The sequence below is a fragment of the Pseudochaenichthys georgianus genome, chromosome 11 (genome assembly GCF_902827115.2).
Source record: "Pseudochaenichthys georgianus chromosome 11, fPseGeo1.2, whole genome shotgun sequence".
In the NCBI taxonomy this organism is placed as follows: Eukaryota; Metazoa; Chordata; class Actinopteri; order Perciformes; family Channichthyidae; genus Pseudochaenichthys; species Pseudochaenichthys georgianus.
This window is the reverse complement of record NC_047513.1, coordinates 13,955,117-13,971,625: the sequence shown is the minus strand read 5'-3', so window position 1 is coordinate 13,971,625 and position 16,509 is coordinate 13,955,117. Positions and strand designations below refer to the sequence as shown.

Here is a 16,509-nt window from a genome sequence, read left to right as displayed (position 1 = left end):
ACCGGATTGTTCCTCGGAGCACTGGATTGGCTGAACATCAATGTCATCAATCAATCAATGATTATTTATATAGCCCAATATCACAAATGTTACATTTGTCTCAGTGGTCTTCACAGTTTGTACAGAATATCAGTATGACAATATGAGGAAAAACTTCCGAAGAAAACACAGTTTAAAGGGAAAAATGGGAGAAACCTCAGGGAGAGCAACAGAGGAGGGATCCCTCTCCCAGGACGGACAGACGTGCAATAGATGCCGTGTGTAAATTATAATTGAACATAATTGAATTATTGTTTACATTTGAAGCTTCTATCAGGGTTTTCTAATGAAGCTTCATCAGTTATTAATAATTTGTGTTGCTGTCACCCAAAGTGTGCAGCATGAATTGTTGCTACAGTTATTGCCAGGACCGTGGGATAATTGTGATTTCCACTTTATTCATAGATTGATTGTAAAGAAATTGATTGACTTGAGACTGTATATAGCCATGCTCTCAGGTAGGTCAACTGTTTTTCAATTCAATTTCTCCTATTTGCTTCATAAGCGTTGTACAAACCTAAATATATTTCTGCCAGTTTCTGTTTGGCAAAGCTGATCTGCTAAAGTACTATACTGAAAACTTCACCAGCTAAAATATTCTCTCAAACTTAAGCTTCTGCAGTTATAACAACAACGTAAAATCTATTATTTCTTAAAAGAGCACAATATTTCTAGCTTTTGGTAAACGTTACCTGCTGAGCACAAAAATAAAAAAAACTGCTTTGTTAGCTAAATGTAGTTGTAAATAAGATATTTGCCAGCAAAAATATCTTTTGTCACACACAGATTAGCCACCGCTGTTGGAAAGCTTTACCCAACACTGGTCGAGTGAGCATCACTCAGTATGAGGTGAGGAAGTGCCGTTTGACAAGTAGACTCACTGCCCTGCACTTTGTCTCCTGAAGAACACATCTAGTGCTAATGAAAAACAGATATCCTTCCACAATGTAAATCCAGCTTTATTATTCACTTAAAATTATGTAATGTATTTTCCTTTTGAAGTTCCTCTGTGCCAGATGACATTAACACCACTGGGGGATGCCAGAGGTTGTCAAAGGAATTATTAGTTTTCAAATCTCAAAAGGTCAGGTAGGAGGATTTCTACCAACAATGGATTTGTCAGAGACTTTACCAGCCACCTAACTTTATTCTAAAGTGACTCTTTCTTATACCAACACTTTAGCAATGAGTGCCTTTTAGAAACCAGACAACAAAAGAAAATGTGTATATACTGCAACACATTAAATCACAGCATTTAGACCTGTAATGCCTCATCAACACTCAATAGTATTTGGCATCCAAAGATGCCGCCCCTACACACATGCACTGAATATTCAAACTGTATATTGTGGCTCTTTTACCCATCCTCTCGGTCTCTTGCTTGCAGATGTGGCCGATGATGACGATGAGATGCCTGATCCGGGCCGGGATCAGTGGTTTGTCACTCAGAATCACATTCAGAGGAGGAGGAGGGTCCGAGGGAGGGGGAGGGGCCAAATGTTCAAGAAGAAGAAGAAGAAGAAGGCCCAGGGTCAATATGCCATTGGGGGAGTCCGCTCCCGGCGCTGTGGATGCTGCAAGGGCTGTTTGATAGAGGAGGACTGCGCAGAGTGCACCAACTGCCTCGATAAGCCCAAGTTCGGGGGGCCCAACACCAAGCGGCAGTGTTGCGTGTAAGTTAGACTAATCAGGTTATTACATTCACGGAGAGGGCTGTTGACATTTTAGCAAATCTTTTATGGACATTAGAACGGAAGGCTATCAAGAGATGGCAGCAAAATATATGAACTATTCAAATATGGTGATCTCAAGTTTTGCATACTTGAAGAAATGCTTGAATACTGAACACAGTGTTTTGCTAGTTATCTAACTCTGATGTCACCTATGAAGACAAATAGGAAACATATTCTTTATTATAGTCAAGAAGAGTGTTTTACCAAGTTCTAATATATTGCAGTTAATGGTGCCTACAATACTGTTTACCCTTTAGGTTAAAAGCAAACCTATTTATGATTAATCTATTTATGATTCGTCTACCACTTACATTTACTCAGTTTTAATCATGTATATAATTACCTTTTACTGTTTCTTCTTCCTCAGATATAGGAAGTGTGATCGGATTGAGAAAGCGAGGATGGATCGCGTCATCAAACCATTGAAACGTATGTCTCTAATTCTCAAATGTAATAAAGAGCCTGCAATAATTGTATCCGTACATTTTGAAACGTGTTGCTGTAATTCATTTTCTTGAAAATATTCAACAACATATCAAAAATATCTAGCTAAAAATTAATCAAGGGGCTCCCTTTTCTCAGTCAGGGCAAGGCATTTCCTCCGCCCCGTGTCAGGCAGTGAGGATACGAGCTGGAAATCTAGAGTCGCAGCCGAGGGATCGCCATCGAAGGCGCCTGGCCTCAGGAAACATTCTCTACGTAACATCACGCCGCGCTCCTACAGCAGCCTGCTGAAGTCTGAATCTGAGGATGAGGAGGGAGTAGAAGAAAAGTACAAGGCTGATAAATCGCCAGTTAAGACGGCTGTAGCCTCTGATAACAAGCAAGGTAACTGAAGCTTAGGTTTTGTTTTTAAGCTTTATGAGAAGTTGGGACCAAACAACCACAGTCGAATCAGAATTGTGTCTTAGATCTGTTTCTTCTTTTGGAGGTCTCGTTCCTCAAGATGGAGGAACGCTACCAGGCGACCCTCCGACTGAGATGCCGAAGCCTCGCCGGCTGTTCTCCAGAGGACCCGGGACCAAACCCAGAGCTAACAAGGTAAAAACATCCAGCAGATTTCCCTCCTTGGTGATCCACCTGATCAAACCTGGGGCAAAAATGTTACATTTCCAAATAAGTGGAGTCAAAATGTAAAGATAAAAAAACGAAACAGTCTGTATTTATGATCATTTATTCCTCAATCAAATTGTTGTTGGTTTAAATTAAACACTTAACTGACTGTGAATAATCATGTTAAGAAAATACCATACATATTTCCAAGTAACACTTTGCCCAGGTCTGCATCTCACTTTCATTTGTTTCCTATTTTAATCTACTTTTCAAATTCAACTGTGCTAATTTTCTGTTTCTGACTTTTAAGTTTCTCCTTCATATTAAACACCTTGCATGTGCTTAACCTTATGTTTGATAAATGATATATGAGTCAAGCTGTGCTCATATAAAAATGCTGCCTATTTACCATCCAGTTTTGAAATGTAATCTGTATCTTAAAGGTCCAGTATGCAGGATTCAGATTGCAACCGACTAAATAGCACGCAATGTTTAGTGTCAGGTGATTATACGCTATTGTAACATAATATATATTGTAGTCCATTTCTGCCCCAAGTCTTACACACGGGACCATTCACTGGAACCCTATGAATGAGGAGATGGCATGGGTTGTTTACATGGGTTAAATTAATGACCTTATATTTTAATGTGTCAGCATTAAATACACAAACTTCCAACCACATTAGCTGAATGTTATCACACAGAATAAGATTTTTGTTTAATGAAAGTAGCACCACTTGAAATTGGTTAAAATAAACACAATAGTTATCTTATATATTTAACTTGAGCTGAAGTAAAAGAATGCATCTTGGCTGTGCTGCCTGACTCTTTGCTTGCTTTCGTGAGTTTGATTTAATCAATTCACATTCCGATCTAGGAACAGCTTGCTCTTGTCTTGAAAGTATTGCACATTACTTTTGGCTTGTTTTTCACTTCTGACATTCTTCATGAGAAATGTCTCTTTTATTATGTATAGTCGCTGCTTTCAATTGCTGAGTTAATCTCACTCTGTGTTTGCTAATTGGTTTGACTGGTTTTTGTCGAAGTACCATGTACCCATGCATACGCACCTAAAAACCTCTTCATGCATTTCACAATTGGAAAAATGTCGGCGACTGCCTGCTGCTCTTCATTGATGATTGACTCAATCCAGTCACTCCATCTTCCTCCTCCTTCACACACCAGCAACAAAGGAAGCCACCATATTTTGAAGACGAGAATAAAGAGGTAGCAAGTTCACAAAATCAACCACATGTGGTGTTTATAGGTGACATCGTAAACACCCAATTAGCTTTTGTTGGCTGCAGATCTGTTTGTTCACACATTGTTATATTTCCTCAGATAACCTGCATAAATGAAATCACTCATGCACTTTAAAAAATGTAGACATACATGAAGGCTCTAACGGATGCTTTTTTTTCTATTAAGGTTTGTAAAAAGCTTTTGAATGTCTGTTGTCATACTGCATATTGCACAGGGAACAAAGACAACCCCTCTACTGAAGCTACAACACTGGAGAACTCTCTTTGTTTGTGTTGTTAGCACAAAATCAGTGCCAAATCCTACTTTTATTTTACTCTTCTGCGTGTCCTGGTGAGGTCATAGGGAGGTTTAAATATACAGTATAAATCAAGTGTCTTTTTTAAATTGATCAATGGTTACATCAAGGTAAATTAACTTATCATATATTCCCGTACTGTCTGCCTATTTGCATGGCGCAGCTTACACACCTAAATGCTTGCCTTGTTAAATAACACAAAACATGAAAAGTTATTGGAGAATATAGCTTATAAAAATGATTTTATGATTCTGGAGACTTGCACACTTTACTTATCTAGTTCTTCTACTTGGAGCTTCCACTCTGGGTTATCTTTTCTACTGCGGAATGCATTTGCTTCTTCTTTACCTTTTCTTACTTGTTATTCCTGCCTAGTGTTGTTATTGCATTCCTTTTCTGTCACTTTGGCTGCTGCCAGTCGCCACCTCTGCATGTCACTAGTATTCGTGTCACTATGGAACCTGTCGTGCTGGTTGGCTTAGGCAGTGCCCTCCTCCACAGGAACAGGAGAACACGGAGCCGATGGAGTCCAGAGACACTTTACCAGAAACCAGCCCATCCAGAAGCCCAAAGCCGAAGCTCCAGCGGCAGCTACAAATACACTTACACCGCCTGCCTGATAATAGCCTGCAGTCCGCTCTGTTTTTGCTAAAGCAGTGCCCCCAGTGTCCGGATGTTGGTGCTGCAAAGTCACCTCCGATATTGACCCAGCTAATGACGCAGCCTGCTATTTCACATTCATCACATTCCACACCGCAGTGCTCTCCAGAACTTCCCCAGCCTGTAACACATCCCGCTGCTCCACCTTCCCCAGCATCCCCCCATCCCATAACAGACCCCTCACAGAAATTCCTGTCGTTACGATTGCCCCGCTTGCCTAAGACTCTGGCGGAATCAGCCTTGCATTTGCCCGAAATTATCCCATCATCTCAAGAACAACAACAAGAACCCCAGTCCACACTGCAGTCAGCTGTGACAGAGGTTTCGTCAAAGTTGTGTTTTCAGGAACATCCAGAGTCTGAGGTGCAGCCCCCGGATGTTTTGCCTGAGACGCACAGAGCAAACAAAGATAAACCTGTTCAAGTGCTCCCTCAGACCGTCCATCCACACACAGAGTTACAGGAGGGCCAGCTAAAGGAGCGGGAGGACAGGCCAGTGGATCAGCCTCAAAAGGAAGAGGAGGAGGAGGAGGAGGAGGAGGAGGACGGTTCTGTAAAAACTGACACACAATATGTCCTTCGTTCCCAGAATCCTGCAGAGTGTGCATCAGGGAACAGCCTGACTGGGTTAACCAACGGTTTTACCCAAAAAGGCCTGTTGCAGAACAAGTACAAGATTCGTGTGGACTTCAAGGTGAGTTTTTGCATACATTTTAGGTCATTTTATAGCATGAGGTGTACAACTTCACATTCTATTTTCTTAATGACGAGCTGTTTAGGGAACAGAGTCTGAAATTACTACTAAACTAATTAATTGGAAAGAAACTGCTTTGTCATTGGCTTAAAAAAATTCTAGCTTGAAAAGATGAACCACTAAATATTTTGTACTGCACTTGCCTAATCCTGGTATTATAAATAGGCCAGGTTATGGGAATATGAAGTAGATATTTGTTCTATACATTTGATTTGTGAACTGATACTCAAAATCCTTTTTTGTTTCTTTCCTTGTGTCCCAGGAAGACTGTGCTGTCCAGAACGTGTGGCTGATGGGCGGCCTGAGCGTCCTCACGTCCGTCCCCACCACCCCACAACCTGTCTGCCTGCTCTGCGCCAGTAAAGGACGACATGAGGTAATTCTTTATCAGAGTTTTACCAGAGCTTATAGAACAAAGGTATTATAGTTACCTATAAAAACACTGTTCTGAGAAATATAGCGGTTCGTTCAGTATTTCATATTTAATCTCCAATCTATGATGTCCTTTAAGATCCCCTCCACTTATGTTTAATCTCTTAAGGTCTGACCTTGACTATGCCAAGTTGTATCTGTATCTAATAGGGATGTAACGATCCCAAAAACTCACAGTACGATAATATCGCAATAACAAGTCCCCGGTACGGTATGTATCACGATATTGAAAAAGAAAGAAAGAAAGAAAATGTAAATATTTTTAACATTTATTTTGACCTGAGGTTATCCCAAGCTTGAATGACACACAGAGACCAATCAAGGGCTTTGATTTATGATCTGTATGACAGTGGCCATGTCGGCAGGCCACATCATGTAGACAGCCAGTCACCCTGTGTGAGGCAGGCCACTTAACAGGCCTGGCCATCGGGAAATCCCCCGGTCCTCCCGATGGCCAGTCCGGGACTGGGTACAGGAGGCGTAGAGCGAGGGATCATTGTCCACAAGTTAATCGATCACAGATGGCATCATAGTCAAGGACGAAGAAAAAAGAAAAGAAAAACCTAAATGGGTCGTGAAATATACTTGGGCGGCCGTTAATATACCTGGGCGGCCCGCCCAAGTATAGTCTATAGAGGCTTCTCAATTCTTAAATTTCTCCTCCTCGACTCCCCTCCTCGATCCCCCTCCTCGAGACTTAGTCCCGCCCACAGGAGATGCGAGCGGAGGACCGAGGAGGGGAACCGAGGAGAGAGGAGGGGAAGCAGCAGACGTTTAAAGAAATGAGAACTCCTCTCCTCTGAGCGGTCATATTAAAGTGACGTCCGTTCATTATTACGTGGCAACAGCTGCATCAGCTGTCGAGTGTTTTGTCATATTTTATAATCTCTGTTAGATCAGCTGAACATTGTTCCCCCACATATTTACTTTGAATTCATTGAGAGTGCGGTATAATGAGACAATAACAGGCTACAGATGCGGGGACACACACACAAATATATTTATATAAATATATGCAATTTAAAGTATGAGAGCACTCTCATAATAACGTAACACAATCAGAGACTGGATATATCCCCCCCCCCTCTCTGGTCGCTGAAATGGGGAATTTAAATTACGGGCCAAAAGTTGTATTAAAAGTATTAAAAGTAAGCAGAGGACACCAAACCAACTGAGACCTGTCTGTCCGCCGCATCTGCGCACACACTGTACCCCACACACACACCTACACACTGTACAACACACACCTACACACTGTACCACACACACCTACAGCTCCTAAAGCATAATCAGGCTACAGCCGTTGTGTATTTTATTATGTGAAGCACTAAATGGTTTTAGAAAAATATCGACTCTTTGTTTGTAGATATCTACTAAAGCAAATAAAGAGAATAATGTAGGCCTGTTATACTGAGTGATATATTGTACACACTGCTCTGCTTTCTGCAGGACCTCACAGCTGTTCTCACTGTAAACATCGCGTTGCGATGAGAGCAGTTTCTAAAATAATATCCAGGGGATGCATGCAGAGCTGTCATTGGCTGAGATAAGTCCGGCCGTGCGTCACGCCTCCACCGTTCCCGGAAATGCATCCGCGGAGGAGCCGTGGAGGAACCATCAGTGTATCCTCGGTTAGAGCTCCTCCAGAGAGCCTCCTCGACGCTCGATCCTCGGTGTGCATTTAGAGAAATGAGACGTCCTTCAAAATGGCACACTGAAATTAATTTCCGGGTCACTACCGGAGGACCGAGGAGTCGAGGAGGGGAAATTTGAGTATTGAGAAGCCTCTTATGTGTGGGAAACCCTGTCCCTAGTATCTAAAAGTCTGAGATTTAAACATTAAAAATTTTTTTGCCAGAACTTATTGCTCCAGCACATCACAATACATACAACTTGAGGTAGTGCGATCAGTGTTAAACGTGACGAGGCCAGATCAAGAATTTCTGGATGAGACTTTTTTTTATTTATGTGGGAAACCAAACCCATGCTTAAACAAATATTAATCATGGCATGTCTGGAGTTGGATTTTAGGTTGTTGTTAAGGTGTTCTGGTGCTCTGCAGTGCCAATAATAACACTATTGTTTCCTTCTTCCTTCAGATGATATTCTGCCAGATCTGCTGTGAGCCTTTCCACAGTTTCTGCCTCTCTTCCGAGGAGCGCCCCCAGGAGGAGAACAAGGAGAACTGGTGCTGCAGGCGCTGCAAGTTCTGTCACGTGTGTGGCCGTCGAAGCAAGAGCACAAAGGTATGCGACCCTGCAGCCCTTTAAGGGAACCCTTTTTTCTAAAACAGCTGTATATGTATTTATTTTCCTTGCTCGACATATTCCTTCAGTTCATACTGTAAATATAAAGACCCATTGGTAATATCCTTTACAGGGTGTCCGCTGGGTCTTAAAAAGTATTAAAAGTTGATAAATCAATTTCACGAAAATTAAGGCTATTAAAAAGTATTAAAAAGTATTAAACTGCATGTTCCAAGGTATTAAGAAGGTCCACAGCAACGACAACATGAAACACCCTTTAATTTACTGAAACAACATGTCGGGAAACCCCCTCAAGGTGGCCCCATGCATAGCGTGCCATAAAATGCTGCTTCTTATTTTAAGTTTCGTTGCCTTGCTCCGCTCTGTGGGGGGGGGGGGTTTATCTGCTGGTGGACTACCTGAGAGATATACAGCAGGAGAACACGCCGTCCACCGCTGAGAATAATCAGAAGGGCAACCATGACAACCATGCTCCGGGGTCTTCTTCGCTGCTTTTGGTGTATTTTGTGGCGGCAGCAGCGCCACTTACAGGCCTGGCATATGTACTACAGCGTGTCCAGCATTTCCAGCGGTCGAGTGAACGGACGCGTAAATGAATCGAATGCGTGTGAACGGAAGACTTTTTTGCGTTTGCGTATGCGTTTTACTGTATGCGTTTTACTGTATGCGTCCTCGTGGGGCAGGGGTCTAAGCCAAACTATATCCGGTCACAGAGATCTGCTATTTTAAAGTAAGGTCAACACATATCGACCCTAAATATAGTCTATATTAAGAACGAGAAAAGTCTTAACATATCGTTTTTTGTAAACATATGACAAATGTGTGAGGGTGATGACGTTAGAGCATCGTCCTATGTGCCGGGCTTAGCCCCGGACAGCCCCAGCCCAATTTAACCCCTGGGTATTTGTGAGGGAGCTCCTATATGGCATTACCCCGCTGAAGCTCACCAAAGTTTAATATATTTCATAGTTCAAAGTTTTGTCAATTGTTTTGTTTATTGGTCAAATACTGGTTTCTGAGGAGTTCTACTGGAATGAAAGAGCACAGAGCACAGAAGCAACAAAGCAGCACACTGCATTAAACCTGACCTTCACAGAGAGGTTGCAGTTCATGTGGAGAGGAGGCTTCAGTAGTCTGTCTGCACTCTGTTTAGTTGTCTTACAATCAATATAGTAAATGTGAGGTAAAGTGTGTCGCCAATGTAACCGGTTAGAACTCGAAGTTGCGATGAGGTCTTAAAATGTATGGAAAGGGTCTTAAAAAAGGTCTTAAAAGGTATTACATTTGACTTCAGGATTCCTGCATATACCCTGCTTTAGTAGTGGGTACAAAACCAACGGTATTAGTTTTAATTAGATAGCTTCCACACAAGCAATATGAATAATTTAAAATATTGTACATGCAACTAGGCAATTCATTCTTGGAGTATTTCCATTTATGGATTTCTTTAAAGAGAAATGTATATCAATAGTGTCTTTAGGTAACACGATCATTACTTTTTATACTGTTTTGGTTTTTATTAATTTCATATCTATTTCTTCTACTTTATGTTCTGAATTAACACGCTATGTTTTTCCAACTCCGATGCAAAATATACTATAGGATAATAGGTAGAATAATAGATCATATTGCTTTATTTAGATGATGAGGTGCTAGTCAAACATTTATGCTATTTATTAACTTCATATTAAAGTACTTTTCTGTTTTCCCCCCTCTCTAGCCAGTGTTGCAGTGCATGAGATGCCAAACCTCCTACCACCCCTCCTGCTTGGGACCAACCTACCCCAAACCTATGAACTGCAGCATGCCTTGGGTAATATACAAATAGATATTCATATTTCTATTCCTTGAAATGTCTTGGAGTGTCTTGGAGTGTTTGAAGGATTTTGAGAGATAAACCATAACAAAAATTGCCTTTTCATCGTGATCACTCCTATAGCCTCATGCTTGCTGTTTTGTGTTGTCTTTGTGCAGGTGTGCATGACATGCATTCGTTGTAAAAGCTGCGGCGTGACTCCTGGAAAGTCCTGGGACTTGGACTGGAACCACGAGCAGGATCTTTGTCCTGACTGCTCTTCTCTCCACAAAAAAGGTAAGACCTCTTTAGTGTTTTCTTTATGATTTGCAGCCATATTTTTAAGTGGCTATATGTTTGGAAAGCTGACCTGAATTTCTATGTGTGGCTCTAGCAATGGATGATGTCACTAATTATATGATCTGTATCTCCATCAGGTAATTTCTGCACCGTCTGCAACACGTGCTACAACGCCAATGATCAACACGCACAGATGATTCAGTGTTCGCAGTGCAGCCACTGGATCCATTACACATGTGAAGGACTTTCGGGTGAGTAACTCTGTGTATTTATTTATTAAATTCCAAAAATGATTCAGAGTTTTATATTACAAACACTAATTCATTTCTTGTTAGTTAGATAATCACCATGTTATGTTGCAGTATATATTATCATAGTTTCGTATGTATAATGAAACATAAGTTTTAATGTAAAAATAATACAAGTGCATGCTTTAACTTCAACTACAGCTTACTTATTTTAAAGCCGAAATGAATGATAAATCTGTATAATAATGAACTGTCTGTTTGTCATGCAGATGAGCTGGTTGGGATGCTGTCGAGCCAAACGGAGAAAGTGCTTTTCAGCTGCTCCCCCTGCAGAGGGCAGCCGACTGAAGGCAGCAGCTTGAAGGTGGAGCTGCAGGGGAGGCTGGTGGACGGGCTGGAGGAGGTGCTCACTGACCTCCTCTCCCACAACACCACACAGCACCTCCTCAAGTGCAAAATTGTAAGAGCTTATCCACTGGACATTGCCTTTTTTCTTCTGTCATAATCATTCTTAATTTTTCTCCGAATTTGTGTATTAAGCTCAGGTTAAAAGTCTAACAGTTTCTTTTCCTTTTTTTTTAAACATTTATTTATTTATTTTTTACATTTATCACATTACACAAACGCATCCGAACAATCCCCAACATTAGACATATGGCAGATTACAAAATAATGCTAAAATAAAAAGTGTGCAGTTACTAGAAATCAGTTTAAAGTACAGACCAAGAATATAATTACATTTGCAAATTCAACAAAAATACAATAAAGGCACATCCACAAACAGAGCAGAGTACAGCTTACAATTCTCCAAATAGATCAACCATAGTCAACATTTCCTCACAGTAGTTTAGTCTTTTCACTCTAACCTTCCATAGCTTCTGCAATGTCCCCATTTTTTATAAATTCCCAAAACAACTTCCAAATGAAGTACAATTCAGAAGCTTTCTTCCTTACTATATATGTGAGTTTCTCAAGAGCCAGACTCGAAGTTAAATTGTTAAACCAGTGGCCCAGGGAGGGGCAACCAACATTTTTGAGCAATTGAGCGCCTGGCTTGTAGAAGGCATAGGTTAACCATTTTTCTTTCCCTAACCGATAGCGAACGGTCTTCTTGATAAATGCTTAAAATACAAAGTTTAAGGCTTAAAGGTATTGGAGATGAGGTTATTTGGGAAATATATCTTGTCACCGAAGTCCAACATCTTTTCATTTCTACCCAATCCCACACGCAATGATGCAGGGTAAAGTCTTCCAGTTTCTTAAACAGAACAAGCACTGTTTTAAAAGATAATACCCCAAGATTCTAATACTTGACTTTAACACTGATAAACAAACATTTGTAACGCTTTCCTTCCCTTAAAAATCCTCGGTTTTGTTGCAAGTTTGTTATTGTTTTTTGTTTTTGTATATCTACCAGATGGCGGAATTATTCCTCTCATTGTCCTGTGGTTTCTGTGTTTCAGTGTCGGGAAACAAACGACACACAACTTATCAGGGAACAGCAACCAGTGTGTGATCTACAAGCCATGGAAAACAAGTTTCAAGTGGGCGGATACAGCTCAATAGTGAGTATATTCTTACTGACAATCTACCAAGACGAGCCCTTTCTGTTTTAAATTCCTGTGCATGTACAAAAGCAGTCAGAAATAAATGAGAGTAGCAATGACATTTTCCTTTTTGGATATCTACTGTTGTTAAATCCTCATAATTGAAGCCCTGACTTTCTTTCTCTCTTCCTTGCTCCTTCAGAAATCTTTCCATGCGGATGTTGTCTCTGTGATGAGGAAAGCGCTGAAGGAGGAGGAGCTTCTCCCAGAGGAGCTGAGACCCACCAGTCAGGCCGGGGAACGCTATGTCAAAGTAAGCTTTCCTCACAAATCTCCCACGGTATTAGTTTATTTTCAGAGATCAACGTTTCAAAATGTCCTCTAGAAATCTAATCATTTGTATTCCTTTTTCCACATTAACATCACTAGGAGGGGAAGACATCTTATAGACACAATCTTATATCTTTATGTCTATTCACTTAGGCTATTGGTGTTGCGATTTTTGCCTTTTTAATTCAATATTTGTCTTCTTTTGTTCTTAAAATATGTGTTAGTTTCTCAATTTCTTTGTGTAGGGGAATCCTTTCCATACCATGTTCTACTACGATTTGCTTTCCTGCTATCAGCCAGCAAAACCTAGACTTGAGTACTTATTTTAGTACCGTTTCCTCTGTCAGATTACCAAGATTAAGTCACTGCTAAATTCCTCTGGGTTAACAGGCTGTCATTCAATTATTAGACCCAAAACATAGCCAAGAAAAGACGCATAACATTACCCGTGATCTCACTTTAATTCTTATTTTCTAACAGGTCGTTGAGCAGATGTTCAGTTGGTTTCCTGCAAGCCAACTGAAAAAGTGGAACTTGTCATCTGGAGAATTACCAAGGTAAAAAACCAAGTAAAGTTTACACACATTAGTTCCTTAATATAAGGGTTTCAACTAACATCACTTTTTTTATTATCGATTAATTTGCAGACTATGTTCACCTAGTCCAAAACCCCCCCAAAATTTGGTTTGATATATAACAAATACACTTCTCTTTGTAGTGGCATGCTCCCTGAAGCCGTCCTCCCTCCATCTAAGGAGCACAGCTATGCGCAGTGGATGGAACGGACATACCAGCCCAAAGAGCCCAGGGGCCCACAGGCGGGGAAAGATGAGTCTGTGGTTTCCTCAGTCACGACACAGCAGTTTGATGTACCGCACGGCCGCACTCTGTATTCACATGGTATGTAAACTATTGTATTTGTATCATGTTTTATCAACCTTTTGACAACCAACTGTTGTTAATTTATGATAGGGAAGTATCGTCTTTACAGGATTCTCACATGCAATTGCCAAAAAGGTGCTTTCTTTGTCATATTTCTGTAGTATCTGAAAAGTCAAGACCTTAATCATGAATTAGTTTATAAACATAATAAGGAGAAACGTTTTAAATATTAGTGAACATGTACACATATAAAACTCAAGGTAGTTATATATAGTAGAATATGTTTAATATAATTGTGTAGCCGGAAATGCAATATCTTTGAATCTGTACTTATTTGTGCTTTCTCGAATTAAATATATACAGTATGATACAGTATGTTCTTTTGTATGTACGTTCACAGGTGTAAAGGGTGATCTGAATAGTACCAACACTGGAGATATGAGGCAGTGTGCCCTGTGCCAACAAAATGGAGATTATCCTCCCAGAGTGAGTTTGGCTGTCTTTATGTGTTTTTGGTGCAGCGGCTGCAACTACTAAACATTTCCACCAGCAACTATTTTACACTTTATTTCCTTGATTCATTGTTTGGTGTAGGCTACTCTATCTGCTGCTTATTTATTGACATGATTGTATTTCCCTCCTGACAGGATGCCGGGCGGCTGCTGTACTTGGGACAGAATGAGTGGGCTCACATTAACTGCTGCCTCTGGTCTGCAGAGGTGTATGAGGATAACTGTGCTCTTTTACAAGTGCACAGCGCTGTCTCAAGAGGGCGCCACCTGGTAAGATATTACCTGGAAATAAAGGCACTGTTTCTTGTAGCTGGATAGTTATTTTGTCTCTCTAGCGCTAAATGTTTTAGGATTGGCTTATAAGTGAAAACCTGTGTGAAACATTTTATGATATCATTTTTAGTCAATAAAACATGATTTTTGTCCTTGATTCTCCAGCGCTGTGATCGTTGTGGGCAGTCAGGAGCCACGGTGGGCTGCTGTCTCTCCACCTGCCAGAGTAATTTCCACTTCATGTGTGCACGTGCCCAGCACTGTGTGTTTCAGCGGGACAGGAAGATGTTCTGCTTCAAACACAGAGATCTTGTCAGTGTGAAGGTATAGACACAATTTCCTCCCAGGTTTCTCTCGCGTTTGTTTTTAAACAGTAGTGGAAGATGAACTCAGATGTTTTATTTAGGTTACCAGTAGAATTACAATAGTTTAGACTCTGTAATAAACTCATTTACTCAAGATTAGTAAAGTATACGTTTCCAAAAATATAAGAGTACCAAAAGGGAAATTATTAACATCGAACATTTGCCAATTTCAAAAATATTATCATATTGTTTTGATTGGTAGGGATAGGACAATATAGGCTTTTGTTACGGGTCGGTATAAAAACAACTCATACTTGTGTTAATTTTCCATTATTGGTATAATCCTGAATATTCGCACATTAGTGACTTGGAAAAGCTGTCTATTAATTGAATATTAATAGATTTAAAAAAATACAGGAATTATCAGAAATAACAGACTCACACAAGGTGCAAGTATATATCGATGTGTATTGATTTGTGTCTCTTAGACGGTGTCTGGGAAAGGGTTTGAAGTCGCTCGGCGGGTATACGTGGACTTTGATGGGATCACTCTCAGAAGAAAGTTCCTCACAGGCCTGGAGCCAGAAACCATAAACATGACCATAGGTGAGATTATCTTGTATGCTGTCTGCGGTTGATTTGAGCCACTTGTGTCTCCATAAAGAGAGGACATATTACTGCTAAAGGACAGACTGCCCTCAGTGTGCTAAAACACATCATTTCTCCTTTCTTCAAGGCTCTCTGCAGATTCAGAAACTTGGTGTGTTATCAGAGCTGTCGTCAAATGGGAGGATGCTGTATCCCGTCGGCTATCAGTAAGTGCTCATTGACAACATTCAACTGATAGATCTCTCATTATGTTGGTGACTTAAAAACTAGAGATGCACTGATTGTAATATTTCATTTTTCAAAAGGATTTACTATTAAACAACTTAAGAGTATCTAAAACTGAACCAATTTCCAGGACATTCTGCCACTTTTACTCAAACCATGTCAAACTAATTGTGCTGGAAAAATCAAATCCGACTTTAAATTAAATGTAACCCATTGAACTTGCTGTTTTACTATCTGTGTCAGTAAAACAGCAAGTTCAAGTTGTATATCGCACACAACAATCATGCTGCACGTGTGTTCACTGGCAAAATAATCAGATGTATTGGATTATATAATTATTGTTCTCAAAATGACTTGATTTATGTAAATGTCTTCTTCCCTTTCTTTACCAGATGTTCCCGGCTGTACTGGAGCACTGTGGACCCTCGCAGACGCTGCAAGTACACATGTAAAGTGACAGAAGTTAGCACGCCTCTGCCTGGCGAGGAACAAGATCCACGGTGGGACAATGAAGATAATCACACCATAATCCACAGCCCCAACCACCACAGAGGTCAGCAGGAACTTTGTATTTCTTTATTGAATGACAGACAGACTGCTGTTCTGAATCCAACTGTATTTTTGGTTGCGCTAAAGTGTTTATCTTACAATGCTAATAGTAGAGGATAAATGATTCCGGTTGCACGCTGGTTGTGTTTGTTTAACACTTTTTCTTCCCTGCCAGATATGGAGTCCCCGGAGCGTTTAAGCTCGTCATCCAGCCCAGTGAAGTCCACTACTCCATCACCTAACTCCAAACAGCACAACACACCCGGGTCCAAAAGTCCTGGTTACACACAGACCAGGAAACCAGCAGGAGGGTCTTCTCGACCTCTTCCATCTCCAGGTAAATAGTTTGGTTAATATGTTTTGATTTTAAAATGGTACTATATTCCTGAAGTAGACCTCACTGGTGCCTTCTCTTCACTCTTTGTTGTTTGATGCCTTC

At 40.6% G+C, this 16,509-nt stretch overlaps 1 protein-coding gene across 2 annotated transcripts in view; it reads left to right on the top strand.

The window, feature by feature from the left end:
- kmt2ba (lysine (K)-specific methyltransferase 2Ba) overlaps window positions 1-16,509 on the top strand; it is a 31,466-nt gene that overhangs the window by 7,531 nt on the left and 7,426 nt on the right. Inside the window, exons 1-24 of one of the 2 annotated variants that reach the window (XM_034095107.2) lie at window positions 441-497; window positions 826-888; window positions 1,427-1,712; window positions 2,140-2,201; window positions 2,355-2,600; window positions 2,704-2,813; window positions 5,632-5,736; window positions 6,059-6,172; window positions 8,328-8,474; window positions 10,216-10,308; window positions 10,470-10,587; window positions 10,728-10,841; window positions 11,108-11,298; window positions 12,302-12,403; window positions 12,588-12,698; window positions 13,196-13,272; window positions 13,434-13,615; window positions 13,998-14,083; window positions 14,245-14,379; window positions 14,548-14,706; window positions 15,176-15,293; window positions 15,424-15,502; window positions 15,914-16,074; window positions 16,246-16,407. In XM_034095107.2, coding sequence (XP_033950998.1) covers window positions 1,450-1,712; window positions 2,140-2,201; window positions 2,355-2,600; window positions 2,704-2,813; window positions 5,632-5,736; window positions 6,059-6,172; window positions 8,328-8,474; window positions 10,216-10,308; window positions 10,470-10,587; window positions 10,728-10,841; window positions 11,108-11,298; window positions 12,302-12,403; window positions 12,588-12,698; window positions 13,196-13,272; window positions 13,434-13,615; window positions 13,998-14,083; window positions 14,245-14,379; window positions 14,548-14,706; window positions 15,176-15,293; window positions 15,424-15,502; window positions 15,914-16,074; window positions 16,246-16,407 — 2,935 coding nt within the window. In that variant the 5' untranslated portion in view covers window positions 441-497; window positions 826-888; window positions 1,427-1,449. Of the gene's footprint in view, window positions 1-440; window positions 498-825; window positions 889-1,426; window positions 1,713-2,139; window positions 2,202-2,354; window positions 2,601-2,703; window positions 2,814-5,631; window positions 5,737-6,058; window positions 6,173-8,327; window positions 8,475-10,215; window positions 10,309-10,469; window positions 10,588-10,727; window positions 10,842-11,107; window positions 11,299-12,301; window positions 12,404-12,587; window positions 12,699-13,195; window positions 13,273-13,433; window positions 13,616-13,997; window positions 14,084-14,244; window positions 14,380-14,547; window positions 14,707-15,175; window positions 15,294-15,423; window positions 15,503-15,913; window positions 16,075-16,245; window positions 16,408-16,509 lie in introns of those variants that run through there. The other variant, XM_034095106.1, reaches the window with a different exon arrangement.